Genomic DNA, 26,843 nt, shown 5'->3' with positions numbered 1-26,843 from the left:
AGCTTCCTTAATTTTGCATTTTCGTCCCTTTTCATATGATGTAATTGAAGTTATAGCCATATTGTAAATCAAGTATGTTCAAAAATTTACCACTCCTAACACTGTTTCCACCTCCGAAAGCACTCTTGGTATGCCGCTTGCTGAATCGCGCAAATTGCGTTTTGTGAATTTTCTTTTATGTCATCCATCGTTGCAAATCTTTATCCTTTCAGCAGGGTCTTTAACTTTGGAAATAAAAAAACTCTGCTTGGCCATATCTGCAGAGTACGGAGGATGAGGCAGCACAGTGATTTAGTTTTTTGGGCAATAGTCACGCACCAACAGGGATGTATGCACAGGTGCATTATCGTGATGCAAGAGCCACGAATTGTCTCGCCACATTTCAGGCCATTTCCTTCTCACATTTTCTTCCAGGCGTTGTAACACGTCCCAATAGTACCGTCGATTAACAGTTTGTCCCTGTGGCACGAATTCATTATGAACTAATCCTTCAGACTCAAAGAAAAGTATCAGCATGGCTTTGACATTTGACCTGATCTGAAAAGCTTTTTTTGGTCTTGGAGAACCTTTCTGGACACATTGTGAAGATTGAACCTTGGTCTCAATATCATATCTGTAGACCCACGTCCCATCACCAATTATGATACTCTGAAGGAACATACTGTTCTCATTTGTGCGATCTGAAAGCTCTTCTTAGATTGCGAGGCGAAGGTCTTTCTGGTCTTGACTCATGACCTGTGGGACAAATTTGGTGGCAGCATGATGCATTCCAAGATGCTGTGTCAGGATTTCATGACATGATTCAACTGAAATGTTACATTCTTCTGCAATCTCTTGGAGAGTCAGTCTTCGACTGTAACTCACAATTTCATTGCTGTTCTACATTCTTCTGCAATCTCTCAGACAGTCTGTCTTCAATTGATACACATTGCTGTTCCTGACATGAACATCGTCAGTAGACGTTGAAGGACATCCTGAATGAGAGTCATCTTTAACTTCCATCTGACCATTTTTAAATGTCCTTAACCATGGTAGCAGCGGTATTGAACATGCATCGGTCATTAACTTCCATCTGGCCATTTTTAAATGTCCATAAAACTAAAGGCAAACGTGAAATAAAATAAGAGGTTCCAATGTCATTGTTGAAAATCTTAGACATCTGAAATGTGCGATATGCAATAATGTCTGATGCACTGAAAGAGTCAAGGCCAAGCTTTTCTTTGTTAACCACCACAATGCACAATAGCTGTGGTTATCCATCCCCAACCATGTTGAGCTACATCATTCTTTGTCAACATAAACTTCAAAATACCTCCAACAAAGAATAATGCCCTGTGCAGAACAGGTTGAGCTCCTAATTGGCTCTGCATTTTAATTGATAAATTGTCAATAGACTTATAAATAGTACCATGCGAATGCCTTCTCCTCCTATAGTAACACAGCATCTCTGTAAGATGTTCAGTGCTGTTGCACAAGCAGCCTGACCTTTCGTACAGCTCACACCCAAACCTCCAGATGTCAGACACTCAGATTAGTGCCAAACATTGTGTGTCAATGGAGTATCAACCAAAACGCCACTTTAGTTCGACTGTGTGCTGTTCTCCAGTAGAAGATGTGGAAATGGTAATTAAAAATAACACCAGAACTACAGAGTATATGCAAACCGTATCTGTGAGCTCTGAATGTGAAGATTGGATGAGTTGGTTAGAGTGTCACATCATCGTACTAAACATCCTAAGTTTGAAACCCACAATATTTTTTTAACAGATTACGCATGATATTGTTATATGGGAGAACATTTTTCTGCCATGTAAAATGATGTTTCGGAGTTTGTAGTAATGTTCTTTTGGCAGTCTGCTTTCACTTCATTAGTTGAAAGTAGTAAACCTATAGAGTATACTTGTATGGATAGGTGTGGTGTTATCTATACAAATGTATGCTATAGGTTTGCTATTTTCAGCTAATGAAGTGGAAGCAGACTGCCAAAAGAACAGTGCTATAAATTCCTAAACATCCTTTTACATAGCAGAAAAATTTTCACCCATATAACAATTTCACGCATAGTCTATTAAAAAAAATTTCACCTGTGGGTTTCAAACTTGGAACCTTTAGTACAACGATCTGATCCTCTACTAACTCACTACCAGAGATCTTCACACTCAGAGCTCACAAGAACAGTTTGCCTATACTCCAAAGTTCTGGTGTTACTTTTAATTACCATTTACACATCTTCTCATGGACGACAGTACACTGCATGAACTAGATCAGTGCTTTGATTGATACTCTATCAACACTCAGTGTTTGGTACCGATATGACTACATGAGTATCCGACATCTGGAGGTTTGGTGTCAGTGTTGCACAACAAATCATGAGCCGCGACTCACAGAGATGCCCAGAGGTGCCTCACACAAAGAGCATCCCAGGGTGCCCCTGAGAGCTACAACACCAAGAAAAATCACTTGTTGGCTTTTAGAAAGCTCAGTGTGTTGTTGTAGTTTTTATCCCCAAGGTCAAAGTTCTTTATTTCACTTTTTATAATAAACTGTAAAATCAGCTACTGTTCTTAAAATTGCACGTACAACCGCACCTTTAAACCGTACATAAACAGACTCAGTCTCATTATCCTTACGAATGTCACGAGTCCTTAAAATTAAAGGCATACTAAAAATAAAATAAGAGGTTCCAATGTCCCTGTTGAAAACCTCAGACAGCTGAAATGTGTGGTATGCTGTAAAGTCTTGAGTGTTGAAAGATCCAAGACCAAGCGTATCTATAACATCACCACAATTACAATAGCTGCGGTTATACACCCACAACCATGGAGCTGCTTGTGTAACGGCATTGAATGACTCACAGAGATGCTGCGTTACTGTAGCATTCATAACACTGAACACGACTTAAGCACTGATAACTGTAGGCTTCCTGCATCATTTGGTATGCCTCTGTAAAGGTTTCTTGAGAGTCACGCAAAATTTAATGCAGACATGTTGCTCCTTTACCTCCGCCATCTTGAAATTTGCAAAGTGTGCGACACAATGTTCTACTCAATACAGCACTGAACAATAACTGACAGACATACAACAACGAAACTTCTGGCAGGTACACATTAAACATAGGCATGTGCAGGGATGCCAACCACATTTCGCTTCAACACACCATTGGCACAGAATTACAAATGTTCTGCAATTTTTTGAACAGATTTCATACAACAGAATGGACTTACAGTTATTCACATCATTGTTAACTTGTTACAGACTAATAATTTGGTTATCATCTTCATATTTAGCAGATATCTGCAATGTATTACCAGTGCCTTTACAAATAATTGGTCTTTTTTTCGTATTTAAGCCCTCAGTGTAATCATTTATAGAGGTTTGAATTTGTCAGTTTTATTGAGAATTTGTGAATACTTAGTCTGGACTGAACCTTAAGGAGTTAGCATCTTCTAGGTTAGTATCCTCATTTTTCATCCTCATGTCTTATTGATCTATGGCCATTGCAAATTCTAAACTGGTTTACCATTGACACTATGGAGTAATGAGTCAGATGTACCGATTCGTCTTGGATGCTTAAATTTTGACGAAGGCCTGGACTCACAAAGAGGGGTCACCAGTGGTGGGATCAACTTTTTGAAACCATCTATATGGTGAGGAAGGTTAAAATCCCAGCTATCACACCCTGCAGGCATTCACACTGGTGGGCACTCATTTGCAAATAATCACCAAAAAAATTGAAATTTTGCATGGTGCTCAGTAGCATTAAAAGAGAAGAATTTTGCAGATAGGTGGTGTGGTGTAATGTCTAGTGTAAGATGTTCATGTGTTGAAGGCCATGGGTTCAAATCTTATCAGGTTCTTTAAATTTTTTCATTTTTAAATTTTTATTGAAGTGGCTCTGATCATTGTTTATATTCAGTTAATTGCTTTAAATGTACTTTTTTTATTTCCACTCCTTTGTCGCATCATTTTAATCACCATATGATTTTTTTCATTTGTTCTCTTTTTTTCTTTGTTTCTTTTATGTCATTATATTGAACATTGGCACATAAGAATAAACGTAAAACTATATTGCAAAACAATAGTATTGTGTAAAGTTCAGATTCCAGTATTTTCAGCAATCACAATTCCACACTTAGATTCTGAAGGGATTATTAGGATAATGAAATTCAAGCAAAATGAGGAATAGAAATAATGAATGCAATGACGTTGATGGAAAATAGAATGATTAAATGAAAGATATTAAAATGTAATTAATACCTAAAATTAATTAAAATCATGAGAACAAAGGTTTCAAGCAGGAAAAGAATGATAGGAAGAAAAAGGAGAGCAAATGCAGCAGTTGATATGATGATTAAACTGACGTAATGAAGGAACAGAAATAAAAAATTGCATTTAAACCAGTTAATTGAATGAAAATAATGATCAAAATAATTTCAATTAAAAAAAAAAAAAAAGTACCTGGCGCGATCCAAACCCACAACCTTACATATGTCAGTGCCTTGTTGTTGTTGTTGTTGTTGTGGTCTTCAGTCCTGAGACTGGTTTGATGCAGCTCTCCATGCTACTCTATCCTGTGCAAGCTTCTTCATCTCCCAGTACCTACTGCAACCTACATCCTTCTGAATCTGCTTAGTGTATTGATCTCTTGGTCTCCCTCTACGATTTTTACCCTCCAAGCTGCCCTCCAATACTAAATTTGTGTTCCCTTGATGCCTCAAAACATGTCCTACCAACCGATCCCTTCTTCAAGTCAAGTTGTGCCACAAACTTCTCTTCTCCCCAATCCTATTCAATACCTCCTCATTAGTTACGTGATCTACCCACCTTATCTTCAGCATTCTTCTGTAGCACCACATTTCGAAAGCTTCTATTCTCTTGTTGTCCAAACTGGTTATCGTCCATGTTTCACTTCCAGTGCCTTACCCTATCCATTACACTATACAACTAAAATCCACATCATGTTGGAAGGCCGTTCTGCGCGTCCCCCTCCACTAGCCACTGGCAGCCATTAATATGCATTCTTTTTCCAAGCAGCTAGCAACAAGAATCTCTCTCCTACATGCTGCACTTCACGACAATCAAATTATTCATTCAACTGTCAGTTTTTTTTATAGCTGTGTAGGTGTGAATGTAAATGTTTCAGTGTGATTAAAAAAAGCCAGGTGATGGCAATAACTGTGAATTTGAAAGCAGGTCTCCTACTGTTGACAGTTGAACTCACAAAAACTGACTCCAGAGCCATGTGGCATCAGCAAGAGAAATATAAAGAGAACTGTAAAAGAAAGTGCCAAAGCTGTAGGAACCGCAGGAAAATTTGGTTTCGTGTCACCTGGAAAGCATCAAAATCACAAGGAACCTGTAACACAAATGGATGGTATTAACAGCGTTGTCTTAAAGTACTCCATGTGAATGATGAATGCCCAACATTACAAAAACTTGTTACAGTTATGCAGGAGAAAAATAGCTTTAGTGGTAAATGCTTCATCAGTGTAAAAGACGTTGGTTCCTGATATGTTAAGAATAGAGTTTTTAGTTCAAAGAAGTGACATAGGCGCAGCACAAACTACATCCCATATAAAGATTCATGATACAAGAGGAGGAGGTAGTTCAACAGTGTACTACCTTGATAGAATATGGGCCAATTAGAAGCTTTCCAGGAAGCTCTGCTGGAAAATGCGTATTGGTACTGGCGGTTTTAAAGTTTTCATAGGAAATGAACACTGTTAGTTTCGTGATTTGAATCACAATTCTTGTCATACCTTGCTTCGAAGTTGGTCATTGTCAGTTATAATTAAACTGTTACAGGGAAAACACCAAGTATAAACACCAGAAAAGCGGATATTTTTCCCTGACTTAAAAATAAAAATACTAAGCACAGTATAAACTAGACTCGTGCCGATGTCCTGCAGCTTGTTAATTTATATGGGTCACTTGACAGAACGTACAAACTTGACTTCCTTGCACGTGAATGGGGTCACACAGTTTTGCGTTTACCCATGCGTCACTGTCAGTGTAGCACTATGGAATTAATGTGGGCAAAGGATAAGGCTATATGGGAGAAGGAAAACACATTCAAGATAATATTCACTGAATCGCTTGTGCATGAGGCAATAGACAACATCCCACCTGTAGTGTGGGCACATCTGTGCATGCTGAAAAGCTTCAGAAAGAATAATTTCACAGGGAAGTGATGGTGGATATAAGCCTTGAACGTATCATCATAAATTTACAATCAGATTGTTCGGAAACAGACTCAAATAGACATGATGGTGCTATTTCGATGTAGACTGTGGAACAAAGTAATAATATTTCTTAGTTTTAAAGACTTGTGGTTTAAAAAACATGTTTGTCAACATTTCAGTTTGATACATAATAATGAGAACTTCCTAGCCTTTTTGATTAGGACTTTGTATCCTTTAAATTTCACAGACTTTAATGTTCAACATATTGCCCAAGGAGAAGTTAAGCTTCTCCCACCACATTTTTTGTACGCTCTAATATGCAAGAATGCAGCTGGATGAATTCGTCAAAAGTCCGATATTTCCACATGTAAACCCCTGTCATTTTCAAGGAACAAATTGGATAAGGCCTTAAAATGACAGTAACTGTTACTGGTCGAGATATCAGTGGTTTTTGATGTTATCGGTCACTGTTCCCTGGCGTTATTCGCAGTTGATGGTTAACTGTTTGCTTGTTCAATGGATTATAAATGTGGTCTCTCACTGCAATGTCGAATGAATTAGTTTACACTCATAATGCCCATTAACAGCGAAAAATATGACAACTTACTGCCCATTTTTACAATAGTCTTTTCATTAGTCTTTCCTACCACTAATTATTTTTTATGCACAGTGATTATGCTTAACTACAGTCAAACACATCACGCGCACACACACACACACACACACACACACACACACACACACACACACACACACACACACACACACACACACACCTTATACATATTTTTCAAAATTCTATCGAGCAGAAGCAGTTGTCAATCAAATCCAATGATTTCATGTGTGCTTCAAGTTGATTTTGTAATGTATTAAATTTTTACTTATAATAAAGTTCAGATCACAGTAAATGATAATTATTGCAAGCGATTTCAAAAATCTTGTTATTAGACACTTATCATTGTGAGAAAAATTTTCCTTCGTGTCTTCACAAAGCTGTGTCAGCTGTTCTCACCTCCCGACCTCACACATAGTAAATCTGTGGAGCAGTGGACGCAACATCGTCCAGATGTAAATTAATATTTCTCTCATGACGCCTGATCAAAATTGGTTTTAATATTTACTATTCCCCACGTAGATTTGAACATATAATATGATGTACCGTTGGAAAATGAGCCTGACTTTTGTCTGCAGCAACACTGTTTGGCAATGTGGACTTTGCTGCTCTTTGCTGCCACACATGCATAGTTCTCATCCCTCCACTGCTCCGCCTCGATGCGTGGAAGCACCATCTTACATGACACAAGCTATAGTCGATATGATGCTACTTTTTTAATGCTATTGAACCTCATGCAGAATTCTGAATCCTCTTTCCTGTAACTCGCAAACAAGGTGATAGCTGGGATCTAAACTTACATCACCATATAGATGATTTCAAAAAGTTGATCCCACTGCTGGGGGCCTCTCCTTGTCAGTTTCAAGATAAGCAGTACTAATAGCTCTTGAGAAACAATATATTGACTAAGCCAATGTTACTATGCTGCAGAATCCATATGACGGTGCGACAGCTTCTGTTAAATTTCATCAGGATTGTGGGAAGTTTAGAATTGAAAGAGGAAAATTCTACACTCCAGTCTCTTTTTTACTTTTCTGCTCATTTCTTTTGCTGTCCTAAATACAAAAAAAAATTGTCAACTGGTTCTATGAATTCGCTCTTAATTTATATATATTTTTTGTATGGTAATTACAAATTCTTATTATAATTGACTTCAGCTTACATGCAAACTTCTTTCATTAGATGTTGAAGGTAAACAGTGTTGCCAGCAAAATGAAGGGCAGTTTTACATGTTCCATTAATGTGTATTCATTTCCTTACTTTAAGGATCTGGGAACTTACTTTTGGTCCATTCCATCAACTTTCGGGCATGCATCTGCGACAGCAATATTTCTTCTTCTTATATTTCAGCTTTTAACCATCCAACCACCTCCCAAGAATAGTTTAAGCCCAAGTGAAATGGTGGTTCCTATTTATGGCTCTGACTGTAATTTCATATGTGATCTTATACGGACCATTGTGTTTTATTCACCTATAAAACTATCTAGCTAGCTGGCTTTCTTGTTTATTAAAATCCCATGTTCTTGTGAAGATCTTATGTATATTTCAGGGAAAAGTCAGATAAGTCTACAGTTTTTACACATTGTAAGTCCCTTTCATTTGAAGTAGAATAATTGAAACATTGCTTCCATTTTTCAGGAGTGTATTCATTGATGAGCATTATGTAAATATCATCACAAATTCCCTTTGTATTGTTTTCCTCCATTTCAACTCATTTCCTTTCTCCCTTCACTTTTTCATTCCTCAGATAACTCTATGCACCTGCTTTGATGCCAGTTTCAGATTCTTCACTTGAACCAAGTTAACATTTGTATTTTCTTCCTCAGGTAGGAAAAGTGGGTTGGTTGGGAGAGGTAGAAGAGGAGAAGTCACTGGAACTAAAGGGTTCCATTTAACCTTAATCAGTCCCAACTTCTGTTTAATTTATTCTGAAAGAATGTGTTAAGATAATCATGTTGTTCCTCTCTGTAAATTCTACTAATGTATATAGTAGATTTTGCCTCTGTCATTAGCAATACTTTAATAGAAGTTTCCAAGTGAAGAATTGTTCTTGAGTTTTTGCCTTAGATGCAAATCTCTTTTTAACGTCTTGGAGTGGAAGGTAATTAAAAAGTTAAGGACTACAAGTTAAGAAATTCTGCTTCCATGGAAGCAAAATAACAGACAACAAACAAAACAAGGATGACATGAAAAGCAGGCCCAAGGGCAAAGAAGGCATTCCTGGCCAAAAGAAGTCGACTAGTATCAAAGAGACTTAATTTAAGGAAGAAAGATATAAAAGGTATCCCCAATTGAAAAGGAAACCTTCACTGTAGAGGTATTGTGTGTAATCCTGATGTGTTTGCCAAGAGATGTTGTGGTGGTATCCCAGTTGCACAGCAATTCCCTTATTTTTGAAGTTATTTCTACAGTTTGTTGCATTATTGATTCTTCCCAATCAGCACAAAGAGTGGTCAGCCAATGTACTTGCACAGAAAGGAAGCATGTTTTATAAATTTATCAAAGGATGAAAGAGATGTATGAAGATAAGTGTCTTGGATGGTGCACTGTATTCTGGTGGTGTCATCAAAGGAACTGTACATTCCGTAAACACGAGAAGCTTCATTATGGCTTTCAGTGAATCAGAAAGCAGTGAGAATGGGTGTTTGCTTGACCCATATATTGAGATACACAAAGGAAGTAATGGATTTCATTGCTCAGATTGTGACATGATGAAATGTGTCACCACTTCGACCCTCCTTCTAAATACACGAGCATGGAGTAGCAACAACCTGGATCTGATCATCTAAAACAAGGCCACTCCATCCCTAAGGCCAGAAAAGTAATGCTCAATCTCTTTTTCAATGAAGCAGGTCCTCTGCTGATCGTCTGGCTACCATGGTTTGCAACAGTTAATGTGAAGCAGTATTGCAAAATGTTTCTGAGGCTCAAATAGGCCATCAGGACAAGATTATTGCCACAAGTGCCCCATGGAAGTGTGATAGGACTATTCTTGAATGAGACTTTCACTCTGCAGCGGAGTGTGTGCTGATATGAAACTTCCTGGCAGATTAAAACTGTGTGCCGGACCGAGACTCGAACTCGGGACGTTTGCCTTTCGCGGGCAAGTGCTCTAGCAACTGAGCTACCCAAGCACGACTCACGCCCCTTGCAGGTTCGCAGGAGAGCTTCTGTTAAGTTTGGAAGGTAGGAGACAAGGTACTGGCAGAAGTAAAGCTGTGAGGATGGGGCGTGAGTCGTGCTTGGGTAGCTCAGTTGGTAGAGCACTTGCCCGCGAAAGGCAAAGGTCCCGAGTTCGTGTCTCGGTCTGGCACACAGTTTTAATCTGCCAGGAAGTTTCGTTTCAGGTCTGTTCTTATTCTCTATATACATAAATGATCTGATGGTCAGGGTGAGCAGCAATCCGTGGCTTGGTGCTGTTGTGTATGGGAATTGGGTACAATTTGAAAATATATGCTATCTGTAGGAGAGTGGGATTTTTTTTTTCTTTCTATTTTTGTTGTAGCAGTTTATTTATTATTTTTCCTTTTCTGTATGAGGTTGTCAATAAGTGTGTCATAGCCATTTAATGAAACTATTTGTTTGATTATGCTGAGTTTGTCACGCTTTGTATATTTATTCAGTGATATGTTACTGGCTCTTTCGACTAGTTCTCTGTGTAAAGCATATTTGTGTGTTGGAGGGTAGCGAAAGGAGGTGTCTGTTGTTTGACCATTTGAAGGTGTGTATATTGTTTTCTTTACTATGTTCAAGCCTAGAAAGGTGATGTTACCACTGTTTTCATATTCAAATGCATATTTTATATTTCTGTCTTGCTTCTTCTGTGTATTGTTGCTATAACATGCTGCCTAAATATCTTAAGTGCTATGTGGTTTATGGCAAATGCAAAAATGACAGTCTATATAGTAACACATTGTTAAACCATGGTATACAGGCTTTCCAAGCATCCTTTTGAGTTGCTGTACATTATTGACACTTCTTTTTACTGAGTGTTAGAAATAACAATTATGTATTAAAGTCCGATGAGAATAATAGCAGCTGCTGATACATTTCATTACTGAGCTTTCTTACTACACAGAATCCATTCAGGAAGAAAGAAACTGGATACTGTGCAACTGAATTGTGAATAATAATGTGTGAAATGCAGAAACATATTATTTTGGATTACATTGTGATCACCATTAGCTAACCAAGGAGTGAGCACATTGCATTTGTTTCAATTAAAGTTCCAAGTCCAAAGATTTCATTGTGGCAATGATATTTCTTGTACCCATGACAAAAATGTTTTAGTGTCATGAGTGATCTGGTGAAATTTTCCTGTACATTCTTTCATGGAGGGAACAAAAGTGTCATTCAGATTCATTACGGTCTGTGTTTTTTGTTACAGGGAAAAGTTGTTAGAAGGAAGCAAGAACTACATAAACTCTGTGAAGCTAACAGAGCATACGCACATTACCGATGGGGATAGATGAAAAAAAAATACTTTTGTACTTTTTGGTAATTGCTTTCCATGCTGCAACAGCAATTGAAATTTACATTGACATTATAAGTCTGTAAATACATCTGTAGGTAATAAAACATTACTTTATTTGACCAAAGACTGATACAAATTTATCCATGTGTAAAATTTTTCCAAATCTTAAACTCAGCTTAAGTTTCTGTGAAGTGGAGTAACGCCTGAGGTAAATATACACGTCATTTGGTTCATCTGCTAACTCAGACAACAACATTATATCTTCTTTACTACAGATGGTATCAATACGGCGACCATAGAAATCCAGATAAGAAATCTTTACAAGGCTCTCAGATGAATTGAGGTACAATGCTCCTACTACATTAGTGCCAAGTACACCAATTGTGTGTAGAGCAAGTGTCCCCATTGCACCTGCAAAAACAGTAAAAATAAACTAGTTTATGAGAAAAGAAAGAATTATTTATTGAAAAATAAAAGTAAAATTGCTTAGAAGTTACTGCAAAAATCACCATTAATGTAAAACAGACTCTGAAGGGAATGAGAAATCACAATATTTGGGGTGTTGTGCCTCACGAATGTTTTAATATAAAATAGATGGATGATGCTTTTGACTTTTGCATATCTTCATATGCACTGTTTTCACAATAGCATGTTCTCACATATTTGGAATGTTAATTAGTTCCTTTAGCTATTCCAGTTATTTGTAAAATCCACTTCTAGGTTTTACCAATGACAAATATTCATATTTACATTGCATTGTTCTTATACTGTCATGACACTTAAATTCCAAAATGTTTATTAATCGTTATAAAGATGCAACACACTGCATTTCCCTTCAACTTTGCTCTCTTGCTCCACACTCCTAACAGCACAAGTGGAAATACATGGGTGAGTCAAGTATAACCTTAAAACTGTAATTAAAAATTGACATTTTGTGCCATTGTTCTATCAGCTGTACTGTTACCAGTGAGGTAAGGAATGCCCTACAGGGGGCAGCATACTACAGACAAGCAAAAAGCAGCCGCAATACCAGTTCAGAATGGCTGCCCTGCTTGTGACATCCTCCAAGGAAGAACAGCATTCTGTCATATGTTTCTGAAGCAATAAAGGCACAAAACCTATTCAAATCTGTCGGTGAATGAAGGCCAAGTATGATGATGCGTGTCTATCACTGCAGCAAGTGTGTGAGTGATGTTGAAAGTTCAGAAATGGCCTGACTTCTGTGATAGTTGCTCAGTGACCACATCAGGCATTCCGTGCTATGACACCAGTCTACTGCAGCAGTTGATGCCATGGTGATGGAAAACCGCCGAGTGATGATGGATTAAAAAGCCACAAATCTGAATATTCGTCAAGGCACAGCACAGCACCTCGCATCATTCACGAAGTGCCCAGGTTTCACATAAGTGTCTGCAAGGTGGGTGTCATCAACAGCTCGGTCCAGAACTGAAAGACCAATGCGCTGATGTCGTGGAGAACTTCTGCGGAGCTTTCAACCAGAAGGTGATGGCTTCTACATGAGAATCGTTCCAGGAGATGAAACCTGGGTACACAACCAGAAACAGAGCAAGGAAGGAATGGCCCCGTTGCTTATCAACAAAAGCCAAGGACTTCCAGATGCAGCCATCTGTAACGAAGGTTTTGCTGACTGTATTTTAGGATAAATGAGGTGTTGTCTTTGAATGCTACACAACTAGGGGAAACACAGTCACCAGTACATCATATTCTAATAAGTTTCAGTACACAATAGGATCAAAGCAACATGGGCCTCTGACTACAGGTGTCATTTTGCAACATGGCAATGCTTGGTCTCGTACTGCCTGTGCAACACTTACAACCATCAATGACCTGCACCTTGATACTCACCAGACCTCACACCAAGTGAATATCACATGTTTGGACCACTCAAAGGGGCAACAGGAGGAAATAAATTTCATTCTGATGAAGAGGTGCAGCAGGTAGTGTACGAGTGGATAAGCACATGACCAAAACTGCCCTCCCTAGTGAATCCATGTACTTCCTACACACTGGAACAAGTGAGTTGAATGACAAGGAGACTATGTCGAAAAATTATACACTTGTGTTCCACTTTTGTTAAACAAAAAATTAAAAAACTCTTGTACACGAGTGAACTGTGCTGAAAGTGGAGAGTGTATGTCAAAGTGCACTGCTTCTCATATTTGGTGGGAATCTCTTGTGCTGTTTCTGCATCTGTATCACTACTTTGCAATTCACATCCAACTGCTTGACAAAGGGTTCACAGAACCACTTTCACACTAACTCCACTCCCTGGAGTGGAGTGGAGTGGGGGGCAGGGTGAATTAACACTGAAACCTTTCCATGCGAGCTCTTGATTTCTCACATTTTATTACAACAGTCAGTTGTCCATATGTAGATGTGACCCACCAAAATATTTTTACATCCAGCACAAGAAAATGGTGATTGAAATTTTGTGAAAAGGTCTCACCACAATGAAAAACACCTTTGTTCTTTAACTTACCACCTAAGATTGTGTACCATATCCAAGACTCTCTCTCCCCTATTTTGTGATAATACAAAATGGCCCTTCTCTGAACTATGTTGATGTCTTCTGTCAATACTTCCTGGTGAGGATCCCAATACCACACAATACTCTAGCCGAGCACAGACAAGCATAGTGGAGGCAGTCTCTTTAGTAGATCTGTTGCACTGATCAGTGCAGTGTTCTGCCAATAAACAGTCTTTGACTTGCCTTTTTTCTCATAATTTTCTGTGTGATGGCTCCAATTTAAGTTGTTGGTAATTGTAATCCCTCAACATTTAGTTGAATCGACAGCCTTTGAATTATTATTATTTTATTATTATTATTTATCCTGTACTTAGCAGATCAGACATTGAATTCCAGAAGGCTGACAATAGGCACTAGGGATCAGCTGGTGCTCACATGTGTGTTGTTGTATTCTGAAGTTTATAGAAGATTGCAGACAAAAAGAAAGCCTTATTTGAACAAAAATTGGAGATTTGATGTCTTAAAGAAATTGAGCACTAAGTATGAGCTTGCCTTAGCTCCAGTTAAAGTTAAGAAGTCTCCATTTATACTTCCAGAATATGATAAATCCCTGAGTAGGAAATGTGGAAGCAGAGTAGAAATAATATACAAATCCAAGTGGTTCACCTTTTTTGCACCGCCACTTTCGAAAGACAACAAGCTGCCACCAATGATAGACACTGTGCCAAAAACAAGTATGGAAGAAATGACCCATGAGTTAGTTACATGTTCCATACATCATCTGAATGATTTTCCTTTATTAAAATGATGTGGAACTAGTCACTTTATAGGATGTGTGTACAGCTTTAGGTTTAACATTAATGGACTTCTTTTTTCTTCTGCAAGTTGCTAGTTTTTAAATAAAAATTTGGCTACGGTGTACGAGGTGAATGAGAAAAGTAATGAGACTTATTTTTTATCCACCAAAGTTTTTTTTCCCTAACAACAATACTGTCCCCTTCAAAATAGTTCTCTTTGGCAGCAATACACCAGTGGAGTCGTCATTCCCAGTCTTTGTAGCAGTGCCAAAAGGTCTCAACTGGTAGGTTGGTCACACACAAAAAAAGGTCACTAAGACTCAGATCAGGTGAATAGGGGGGCTGTGGAGCAATAGGATTGCATTTTGAGGTAAAAAATTCCATGATAGAAACGGCTATGTGATATGAGGCACTGCAGGATGCAGCATCCACTTGTCTGCAATGTCCGGTCTCACTTGATTCAATGTCTCCCTGAGTAAGGTTCATATTCAACACATTTTTGGCCTTGCCAGTGAAACACTTGTGCTATCAATAAGAAATGTTCTTCATAGGCCTGCTTCACCTTTACGTAGGTCACACTTGAAGTTTCCCCAAGTTTAACACAAAACTTGGTGGCACAATGTTGCTCTAAATTCCACTGTTCCATTTTCTAAACACACAACAAAAACACAATTTCACTGATGGCACTTTCAAAAACCACATGATGTCTGTATGAACCTGAAACTCAGCCCGAGGACCTGGAAGGAACAAACACACCAGTCTACACAAGTAGAACAACACAGCATTGCCAGATCTCTCTCCATGTTGCCAGTCTGATTACTTTTCTCACACACCTCGTAGAAGTTGTCCAGTAGAAATAATTTCAGATTAGCTTTAAAACTTGCTTTGCTACCTGATAGATATTTTATTTTATTGGGGAAATTAAAAAAAAATAATTGTTGCTGCGTAGAAATTTCTTCCTCATTGATGAGCTACCCCCTGAAAATTATTCCATAAGAAATTATATAGTAGAATATGCAAAAAAAATGTTATGAGGTTCACGTGTTTGCAAGACCTGCAATTATATGAACAGCAAAAGTAGATGACCTTAACTGTTTGAGCAGCTCAGTAATACGGGTCTTCATCAGTACATACAAGCAATAATTTGGAACATTCTATCTCATTTACTGACTCCTGTTTATGTACTACATTAATTGGTACCATGATTTTATTGTGCAGAATTGAATATAGTCTGTTTTCTCAAAATTTAGTGTTTCCATTTTCAAAAAATTTCCATTTTCAAAAAAACTCTCAATTCTTTGAAAAATGTCATTAACCTTATCACCTGTTGTTCTGTTTCTAAATAGATTTATTATAACACTAGTATCATATGCAAAAAGTACTAATTCTGTTTGATAAATGGAAGTGGAAGGTCTTTCACATACATAACAGTAACCCAAAATTGAACCCTTTGTGATTTCTCCCTAGTCACTAAAAGTCTCCCTTTTTCCAACATTGTTAGAACTGTTAAGCACAGCTTTTTACATTCTATTTATTAAGTATGAGTCAAACCAATTTTTTGTAAAGCCATCAGTTCCATAAAACGTATGTTTTTTCCAAGAGAGTAACATGATCTATGCAATCAAATGCCTTGGAAAGACCACAAAAAATTGCAACTGATGATATTTTATTGTTACGGCTGTGAAAGAATATATAAACAGCACTCAAAGTTGGGCAACTCTTGTGGAATCCAATTAGAAATTTTTTTCTCCTTAAATGTGAGGCTATTCTCAAGTACAGTCAACTGCTCAACAGTTGCACATCTATTCGCCTAGTCACATCTCTGCAGCCATCATCTATGGCCCATGGTGCACCACAGTGGTCTCGGCGCCAGGTTTGGTTTGCCATGAACAGTATATTTTAACCAAGGCAACACATGAAAAAACTTATGCTTTTGGGAAATTATGCCACCTTTAACCAGCGAGCCAACAATCACATCCTTTTGGACATCAGATACATCACTACAGTTCCCCATTACGATGAGGGCAATCTTCCACATCTCCCCAACACACTTTATATACCCTCCACGTTCATGCTGCTAACTGCCATCTGCGAGTGGCTATTGCACCCTGACATTAAACATCAGTGGTGGCCTCATTAATGTAACTGGACCATGTAGTTTTAATCTTATTGTCAGCATTATTAATTTCTGTCTTTATGTGCGTATTTCTGGACACTTAAATAATTTTCCTTAAAATACTACAGTTTTTCTTGTAGAATTCAAGTGGTGTCGGCTCTTGGCTTGTTCGCTTTACATAAATCTCTCTTTTCCTCGGACATAATATTTAGACGCTTTTAGTTACCTATTGCTGACTTTTTTTAATGAACTTTCTGAATATTTTTTTTAGGAAAGCTGCGTTCAAATACTGACAATACAAAATATATTGACATTCACATTAGCATATCTTTCCATATATACCTCATCTCGTACTACCTCTTTAAACTTATTCTTAAAACATTGTAAACTTGTTTAGTTAATAAACCCCTCTGCTTTGCATGAACATGACTCATAGCTGTAAGGTGTTATGTCGTTTATTTTCATTACTCTGTGAGGACATGAAGTATCCTTTTATTACTTTTAGTGACATATTTACATTTTTTGTGAGATCAGTTTTACTTATATTTGTTCTGTCAGGGCTATGATCGTCTTTCTCTCAATATATTCCAAACATTTCTCTCAGACTTCTTTAACAAATGTTGCTGATTTTTTTGGAATACCTGGTAAAGGCACAAGATTTGTATCAGAGCCTGTCTTCCTCTTTGAGCCTGCAACTACCTCTTCCGAACTAGAACACTCGGTATGCTGTAACCCATATGGAGCATACATATTCATAAATGTTAGCTGCTTTTGAACAAAATCATGAAAGTACACATAACAGAACATTTTCAACTGTTGATTCCACTGTTCCCTTAAAATTGGTTGTCAATAAATCTAAAGCATTTTTTTTTTTTTTTTCTTTTCTTTTTTTTTCTTCTTTTATTTTATTTTTTTTCTTTTTCTTTTTTTCCTTTTATTTTTTTCTTTTCTTTCTTTCTTTTTTTCTTTTTTTCTTTTTTTTATTTTTTTTTCTTTTTTTTTCTTCTTTTTTATGTTTTGTAGCCGGAAATTGTTTTGAAAAGTATACTGCTGACACTTTCTGTTTTTTTCTTTAAAAAAAATATATTCCACTGTCTCAAAATTTTCCCATCATCCCACACTGCAATAGGTAAACGAGCAATGTCAGGATGAGCTTTGTAATTAAAATAAGGGCTTCCACTGTATTCTGGACAGTGAGTGGTAATGTGTTTGCCCTCAATAGCTTCACTACAATTTGGGAAATTCCATTTTCTCTAAATCTGCAAGTTCATCCCAAGCAGCTTCTGTTCCAGCTGATGACATGCTAAAACACAATCTTAAAAAAAAAGATTAATATGTAATTTAGAGCGCCCGGAGAAAACGGTAATGTTTGCATGAGGTGTGCTTGCTTGTATGAATGTGTGCGTGTTTCCTTTTCTGAAAAAGGCTTTGGCTGAAAGCTCAATGTGTTAAGAACCTTTTAGTTGTGCCGTCTGCAACTTAACATGGCACCTTTACAGTGAACAGCAATCTATCCATTTCATAATATTGCAACAAGCCTCACTAAGCAGCTTCGTAATCACAGAATAATGAATGAATTATCATGGTCAAATGTTTATATAACTGCAAAATTGTTGTCAGTGCTATACATCCACTTTTAGAAGCTTCATGAAGCACTATCTTCTGATACAGATGTATATTGCTACTACCTTAACAGTTTATGGATTAACAGACGTCTTTGACACTCCTTTGCCAACTCTCAACTAAACTGTCACCTTTCAATGTAACCTAGGCCTCAGGCTGGGCTAGAAATTCTGTTACAATTTAATCCTGAAACAATTAGTTGCCGCACCAAGAATATGACACACTGAGGAACATGAAAATCCTGGTCTTCACAAGGTATGTGGTCAATTTCTTTTTCTATGTTATACTTTACTTCATCCTATGCATGAATAAGATCAAGATGTGGACAGCAGACGCTCTTTTTCTTGCTATATTTATATTTGCATTATATTTATGAATTCTACTGTTATTTTCAAATAATGCCAGATTCTTCACAACTAACTTCATAAAAGAGTAAATATATTGTTATGCTGTTGTTAGTAAGCTTTATGTTTTAAATAGTCACCTATGCGATGTGTCCTTTATCCTGTCCAATATTGTTGTTAGTGATACACTATGTGATCGAAAGTATACAGACACCCCCCCCCCCCAAAAAAAAAAAAAAAAAACCATACGTTATGAGTGCACTGTGCTGCCACCTACTGCCAGGTACTCCATATCAGCAACCTCTGCTGTCCTTGGGCATCGTGACAGAGCAGAATGGGGTGCTCCGCAGAACTCACGGACTTCGAACATGGTCAGTGACTGGGTGTCATTTGTGTCATACATTTGTACGCGAGATATCCACACTCCTAAACATCCCTAGGTCCACTGTTTCCGATGTGATAGCAAAGTGGAAATGTGAAGGGACACACACAGCTCAAATGCGCACAGGCCAACCTCATCTGCTGACTGACAAAGACCACCGACAGCTGAAGATGGTCGTACTGTGTAATAGGCCATCACACAGGAATTCCAATCTGCTTCAGGATCCACTGCACGTATTATGACAGTTAGGTGAAAGGTGAGAAAACTTGGATTTCATGGTTGAGCAGCTGCTCATAAGCCACACATCACTCTGGAAATGCCAAACGACACATCACTTGCTGTAAGGAGCCTAAACATTGGACGATTGAACAGTGAAAAAACATTGTGTGGAGTGACGAATCGCGGTACGCAATGTGGCAAACCAATGGCAGGATGTGGGTATAGCAAATGCCCAGTGAACATCATCTACCAGTATGTGTAGTGCCAACAGTAAAATTCAGAGGCGGTGGTGTTATGGTGTGGATGTGTTTCTCAAGGAGGGGGCTTGCACCCCTTGTTGTTTTACGTGGCACTATCACAGCACAGGCCCACATCGATGTCTTAAGCACCCTCTTGCTTCCCACTGCTGAAGAGCAATTTGGGGATGGCAATTGCTTCTTGCAACATAATCGAGCACCTGCTCATAATGCACGGTCTGTGGCAGAGCGGTTACATGACAATAACATCCCTGTAATGGACTGGCGTGCACAGAGTCCTGACCTAAATCTGAAAGGACACCTTTGGGATGTTTTGGAACGCCGACTTCGTGCCAGGCCTCACTGACCAACATTGAACCCTCTCCTCAGTGCAGCACTCCGTGAAGAGTGGGCTGCCTGACATTCCCCAAGAAACCTTCCAGCACCTGATTGAATGTATGCCTGCGAGAATGGAAGCTGTCATAAAGGCTAGGGGTGGGCCAACACCATATTGAATTCCAGCATTACCGATAGAGGGCGCCACAAACTTATAAGTCATTTTCAGCCAGGTGTCCGGATACTTTTGATCACATTGTGTATATCTTACCTTGTACAGAACAGGGTAAAAGTTGTGTTGGTGTCCACCTTGCAAATATTGTACTTTACGTACAAAACATGTACATTAAATACATCAGAATATTAGGAAACTAGCCCATTATTTAATATGTTTTCTTAATACACCTCTCAGTTTTAGTTCTATGATGAAAGGTGCATTAAATATGGGCCAAATATGCATGAGGCCACGCTACAGGTCAGTCTGTCACCACAACCTTTATGTGACATTCGTTGGATATGCAAATTAACAATTACCACATTCCTACCGAACGTATACCTCAGACAAATCTGTTTCACAACTACAGGGGAAGGGTTCCAATATCACATACTAGCGCTCAATTTAATGAAACATATTTTTCAGAGTTAGCTGATGGGCGATTATCCAATATCCGACAATACTTTTGAATAACTCATTTACTGCTCCTTTTGTTGCTGAAGTTGTGTATGGCTTGATTAAGATGAGTCATCAGCAGAGAGCACAATTGCTGCTAAATGTATCGAATACTAGAAGCGAATTAGGCTAGTGCTATACCCTTCCGACTATTCTGAAAATTATGATTTTTTGATTATCTTATGTTATTCCGGAAAGAAAAAATATTAAAAGAAACGGCTTCTGAGGATCTTAATGCGTATAATGGATCTTCATGCAGCTTACTAGTGATGTTTCTCAGATGAATAGGAGCCGTTTTAACATAATTTTCTTTCAAAGTTGTTTTACATACTATTAAGTAACGAGGTCAATATTCAATCTGCATAAAATAACCAGTGACGAACCTAAAATAAAAACCGCTTTCACAGTATCAGTTGGCACCAAACCAGCTACTTCCAAACACAGCGCTGTTGGAATACTCAGCGCAGTACAAAATGTTTGATACCACTTCAGTCTGGATAGATTTCTTGCAGCAAGAACATACTGAAATTTATAAAACGGTGTATATACATCAGAAGCGCCATTTGTATTTATGCTTGAAGCACTATCGTCAACGTTGTTTATAGTATTTCCAAAACATCGAAACATGTTCTCACAACTACACTTCGTATTTAGAAGCATAGTCTTCATCCCCCTTAAATGCACTTTTGTTCTCCCGTAACGTACTACTATCCTACTAAGGTCCGAAATGCTGTGCATCTTTATTAGATTATAGCTTCTAGCACGTAACAACAAACTATTTCGGTATCTCTCATACCTCCAGCCAACGCGCACTTCACTGTTTACATTATTTGCACTTTGCGTTTGCACTCCCATAAAATGTCAAAGATGTTCTTTGAAATATGTAATCAAAATGCTGACACTATCGACCATAGACCATATATAACAACCTATGGTCTATGATGTCGACAGCATATCGCGCAAGATACCTGTGAAACATACAAGGAAAATATTCAGTGCTGTTTTGCGGAGTACAGACAACTTTTCCGATAACTCTGTGAACACGTTTGCAATCAAACAATTATTATGAATATGTTGACATACATTTTATCTCGGGCATATCTGACGACTTTTTAGAGTCACGTACTAGTGCCATCATACAGGTATCGTTATTTCGTATATGGCAGGACGTGTCACATCGTTCCTTGCAAGGCAGATTATCGTAAGTAATATTTCTGAGTGGAAATCACATCGCGATAAATCACTGAACATTGTGCGTCGGTTGCTAAAAGTTTCAACAGCCTAGGTCTTGATTTTTACATTACTACTTATTTGAACTTTCACTGTCATATCTACCATCACTTTGGACGAGAATCGTAAACGCCCACTAAAAACGTCATATGCACGTTGACGGTAACTATCTTAACCCACAGAACTATTGCATGTTAATCACCACAAATGTACCAGAAATACTGTGTGCGCCTTGCTCACTGAATTGAGGTGAGACACCAGCAACCGATACTGTGATTCCGCCAGATCTAAATCTGGCAGTTGTTAAGATTGCTGAACAATCAGTCAGTCAAATGTGCAGCACATTAGGGACGTAACAAATGCGTGGTATGGAAGCCAAGACATCAAAATATTCTGAAAGTGGCCTGCGTTCAGAGAACAAGAGCGCACATAATGAAGGTATTAGCGCAAGTGGAAACAGCTGTGATGATACAAATTTAGAGGAGGATGTATCTTTCATTCAGATGCCAGATAACGAATTGCTGAATGATATATTACATACCATAATCACCAGTGGAGAACCAAAAACAATTCATGGTCTGACAGAAGAAAACAACGTCCTAATTAAATAAGGAAACTGGAACCTTGCTGTGAAGAAATATAAGAAGATACACATTTTTCGGTTGTTGTGTCAATAATTTTGGGTGATGGTGGAGAAGAAAACAGAAGTGCTTCCGAGTATAATATTGATGACGCAGCCTGGGTCTAGTAATGGGGGAGAAGAAGAAAACAGTGGCACACAAACAGCACTACAACTTAATCATGAAGAAATACAAGGGATCAACATCTTCTAACTCTGCAACGACAAATTTGCAAGAATTTGAAGAAGCAGGAGAGAGGTCAGTAAAACATTGTTAATAATACAGGCATGTGCAAATTTAAGTAAAGGAAAGGTAAAGACAGAAGGAGACCTCTAGAAATACCTAACCAATATCTGACATTGCCAAGTATATGGGGCTGACTACATGTTATGGACTGCCACATCATAGAAATTCAGTTCTCATCATCATCTGAGGTGTCTGACAATGATAATGAGGCATCAATTAGATGGTGGTTTGACAGCATCTGAATTGCCAGTCGAACCACAGTCGCTTGTTAGGTCTTATATGATGATGCCATTGTCATCCATTAGCTTGCATGTCTGCAGTATGATTGTGGATGAGTGCATTGTAAGCATTGTGGAAGCCCTTCAGCTGCAGATGCATGGTAGCCCAGACAGTGTCCAACACCCATTGCCCGCAAAAGATATGAATGATACACCACACACGTAACAAGTCTTCAGCAGTGTGGTGGTGACATGGTGTGACAAGGACTTAGCTGTAACTAGTATCAAGAATTGGATCTACAATTTCTATTGTAGGAATTATTCTATTCATTGTAATCATATGAGAAAGAATGATTGCAAACCAAGCAATTATATTTAGAGTTAATACAAGAAGATCAACAAAATGACTACAAAATAACCCTACAGTGTGGTGCAGCCACAGTTGTTTATAGTAACATCCCAATTAGAATTTCCAGTAGATTATCCCAATCAATGCTGGTGTAAGCCATCTGGCACGACACTACAATTAATTGTACTTGAGTGGGTTACACAATTGGGGACCACAATTAATTCCCCATGGCAACCATTCAGCCTCTGAAAATTCTCTTAAGACCACCATCTTGTAACATGACTTACCTGTCTAAGTGCTACATGTGCAGCTCACACTTGGCAGGATGCTACCAATTAATTTCGCTTGATTGGGTTACATTGTCAACAACTAGTTAAGCTCGGCAACCATGCAGGCGGCCCCTGTATCCTGCACCAGTGGGACAATTTACAACAATCTTATATGTACACCAACTGGTCTAGATAAGTGAGGTAGGGGAAGGGGGATCTGATTATTGGAAATCTGGCAGCAGTGCACACTGGGATAGGAACAGCGAAACCCTCCTCCTTATGTGTGTTTGATTAATTTCCTGTAAAAGTAAACTTGTTGTTTGAGATGGAAGTGAGTACCACTGCCACAGAGATTAAAGTCCTTGGCCAACAGTAAAGGCAGAGAATTAAACTTTTCTCCTGAAGGCTTTCATTCTCATAGCTACAGTCTAAAAATTTTCAGTTTGTCATTGCATATAGTTATATTCCAAAATGGGAAATGTCATTCATATCAAAATTGCATAACCACCTTTGCCACCTTATCAGTCATTTTGGACGATATGGTTTCATTGCAGGAAGACATTTGGGGATAGTAGAACCAAATTGATCCAAGTGACATTCTTTCTTTATTAGCGCTTTTTGCATGGATGCATGGGAGAAAATACAAAAGTTCAAGCCATATTTATCCAAGTATAAAAACCACAATCTTCTATAAGAATGTCTCAATCTCCCATTTTAGATTTGATCTTATTTTGAAAAATGCATCCTGTCATATTAATCCAACTGTAAAACTGCACTTGAATTGTTATGACCCTGTGGGTACTCCAATCAATACTACGATATTCTCGGAAGTGCTAGAGACATACTGTTAAATAATAAACACTTCATTCACGGGGTCTTTTCACGCAATAATAGCACTTGATAGTAAAAACGACACACAACATTGCTGAATGAGAGCACACAGTGATCTCTATAGTTAGTATGGAGATCACTGAGAGCACACGAAAAGTAAATCAAATTGTTAGTCTTCACAGAGGTGCTGGTCGACCTGCACTGAGTCAGCTGCCGCCACATCTCCAATTTATGGTTCTAACTTAGTGCGAAAGCTGAAGTGATTCAAGTGCAAAATATTATTATAGGTGATTATTTCTTATAACAGTAATTTACAACATATTTCATAAAAATGACTATAGAGTATTTTTCGACTGGTAACAGAAGTTGTTGTTTATGTCAAAGTCAGCTTTCTAATGTCTGACTTTCTTAAGTTTCCACAGTGTTTATATTCTGAATAAAATGATTGACCTGAAACCTAGTGAAACAGGTTTGCGGCCATTTCTGATAAGCTTCTGAAATTACATACCTGCGCAGGCTATGGTAGCAAATCCAAAACTGTACAAAACGATACAAGTCATAAAAAACTTCTGAAATTTATTCCGTCAGTTCATCATTCAGTCTACGTATCAAGTCTGCATGTACCCAGAGGACTAAGGAGCAATGAGGCCCAGGAGGATGAAAACATGTTACACACCAGATCTGGAGATGGTCAAGATTGATTACCTCATTATATCAGTGTTTTGATGTGACACAGCTGTAGATTCATTATTCGTTTGTATCAAAGTGATCCAAGTGCTTTGTTTAATGCAGGAACCAAACTTTTGTATCTTTCAATAAAAAGATGTCAATAAAACATTTTTAAATTTATTCTAACATATTAGTCAGCATTTCATTAAAGATTAAACTATAAAAAAACCGTTTCCTTAAAACAAAAACAAACACATTGTCCCAGTTTTCTTGAAATGATGTAACTGACACCTGGATCAGTGTGGTTCTGCTGTCGCAATTTTTGTTCATTTTATGCCATGTGTCTGATAGCTGGGCAGTGCTTATGTTGTCCATGCAGGGTGATTCAGCTAAGCTGTTCGTGTCAGATATCGCCAGAACCATTTAAGATGCTGTAATTCTGTGTGTAGTCAAATGAACTGAGAAAAAGTCCTTATTAAATGATATATAGTCTCTTTACAGAGCTATGTTAATTACAGAGGTATCGATATTGACTCTGCGTTTTCAATTGTAACTATAGTCATTTCTGCTGCTGGTATTGTAGTTCTAAAAGAAATGAGCGTTCAACAGCATTACACTCCTCAGAATCCGATTAGTATTTTCAGAGAGCTGGAAGAAAGGAAGGAGGTAATTGAGCAAGTAAAGATATGTGGGCAGGTTTTTAGTCATACCTAGATAACTCAGTCACTACAGCATTTGCTCACGAAAAGCAAAAGATCCAAGTTTGAGTCGTGCTTTGCCACACAGTCTTCATCTACGAGAAAGTTTCAAATCAGCATGTACATGCTGCAGACATAATTCGTTCTGGGTAACGCTCTACTTGTACTCATGCCTTTTATTACGGACCAATTGTTTGACCCCTTCGAAAAGTAAAGCTCACAGAAAACACTTAAGTACATTTATCACAGAAATAAATCGAGTACAACACTAAACAATGCATAGTACCAGACGCCTCAAATATCAGGGAAAAGTATTCTGTAAAACTCATCAAATGTATTACAGGTGCACACTGATGTGACACATGTAGCGACACCTGCACAAACAGATATTTCTTTTAATGGATCATTTCCAGTGCATTAAATCAATGCCGGTCATTCTATCCTCCAGTGAATGCGGAAAATTACAATAAACTGATCGAGGTCAGCAAGGATTTTTTGGCACTGGAATAAAGGATGGGAATATTGGAAAAATCAGTACACATCAAACCAACATTGTGGCAGTTTTGCTTCCAAAATGCTAGGCTTCGTTATGGATATCTACTCAAATAAGAAAGTAGAAAATCTCGAACAGCACACAGTTTCTATAACAGTGGAGCAAATATAAGAAAAATGAACAGAGATTATTCAGAATTTTCCACTCCCAACACCTTACCCACATAGAGCCACAAAGCAGCGGTGTTGAGGTTGCAAGACGGGGATTATGGAATTGACTTTACTTCAGATCACAACACCAAAAATTGTTCTTAAGTTTGTAAGAACGTGTACACTGGAAAAAAACACTGTGTGAGAAATCAGATTTGTGGAAATTCAAAAATACATCTTCCCGTCTGAATTCCGTCTCCTACACTGCTGCCACTGGCCTCTCGCAACTATTCGGGTGTCTCTGCTATAGTTTAGAATAGAAACCCTCGGTCGACACTACTTACAGTCTGTGGTTGAAGCCCAGGCAATGAGTACACATAACAACAGCTCGCGGAACGTAAAAAAGGCGACTAGGTCAGTCACAGAAATATTGTATATTGTGCTGAACAATGGAATCAGAAAGTCGGCTGCACATCCGAAAGCACACCATTCATAGAGTAAATCTTTATCAGCTTCTACATGAAACTCCATGGCTCTGATAACTTGTTTCATGTGAAGCGATATTTAAAAAGTTGGGTTAAGAAAGGCAGA

The 26,843-nt window shown here is 38.1% G+C and overlaps 2 protein-coding genes across 3 annotated transcripts in view; one reads left to right on the top strand and one right to left on the bottom strand.

The window, feature by feature from the left end:
- The window catches only part of LOC124777542 (28S ribosomal protein S7, mitochondrial), an 84,437-nt gene extending 73,044 nt beyond the window's left edge, over nt 1–11,393 (top strand). For both annotated transcript variants that reach the window (XM_047252999.1, XM_047252998.1), the window contains one exon: nt 11,183–11,393. In XM_047252999.1, the coding sequence (XP_047108955.1) occupies nt 11,183–11,263 (81 nt within the window). In that variant the 3' untranslated portion in view covers nt 11,264–11,393. The remainder of the gene's footprint in view (nt 1–11,182) is intronic.
- Nucleotides 11,362–21,342, bottom strand: LOC124777541 (transmembrane protein 186-like). Its single transcript, XM_047252997.1, has 2 exons — nt 20,864–21,342; nt 11,362–11,680 (listed from the first exon to the last, which is right to left on the bottom strand). The coding sequence occupies exons 1-2, from the start codon at nt 21,333–21,335 to the stop codon at nt 11,376–11,378; spliced, it is 777 nt and encodes a 258-aa protein (XP_047108953.1). The 5' UTR covers nt 21,336–21,342; the 3' UTR covers nt 11,362–11,375.
- Nucleotides 21,343–26,843: the final 5,501 nt, after the last annotated feature.

Source organism: Schistocerca piceifrons, chromosome 2 (genome assembly GCF_021461385.2).
Source record: "Schistocerca piceifrons isolate TAMUIC-IGC-003096 chromosome 2, iqSchPice1.1, whole genome shotgun sequence".
Taxonomy (NCBI): domain Eukaryota; kingdom Metazoa; phylum Arthropoda; class Insecta; order Orthoptera; family Acrididae; genus Schistocerca; species Schistocerca piceifrons.
Note: the sequence above shows the minus strand (reverse complement) of the source record. Positions and strands in the feature narration are given on the sequence as shown.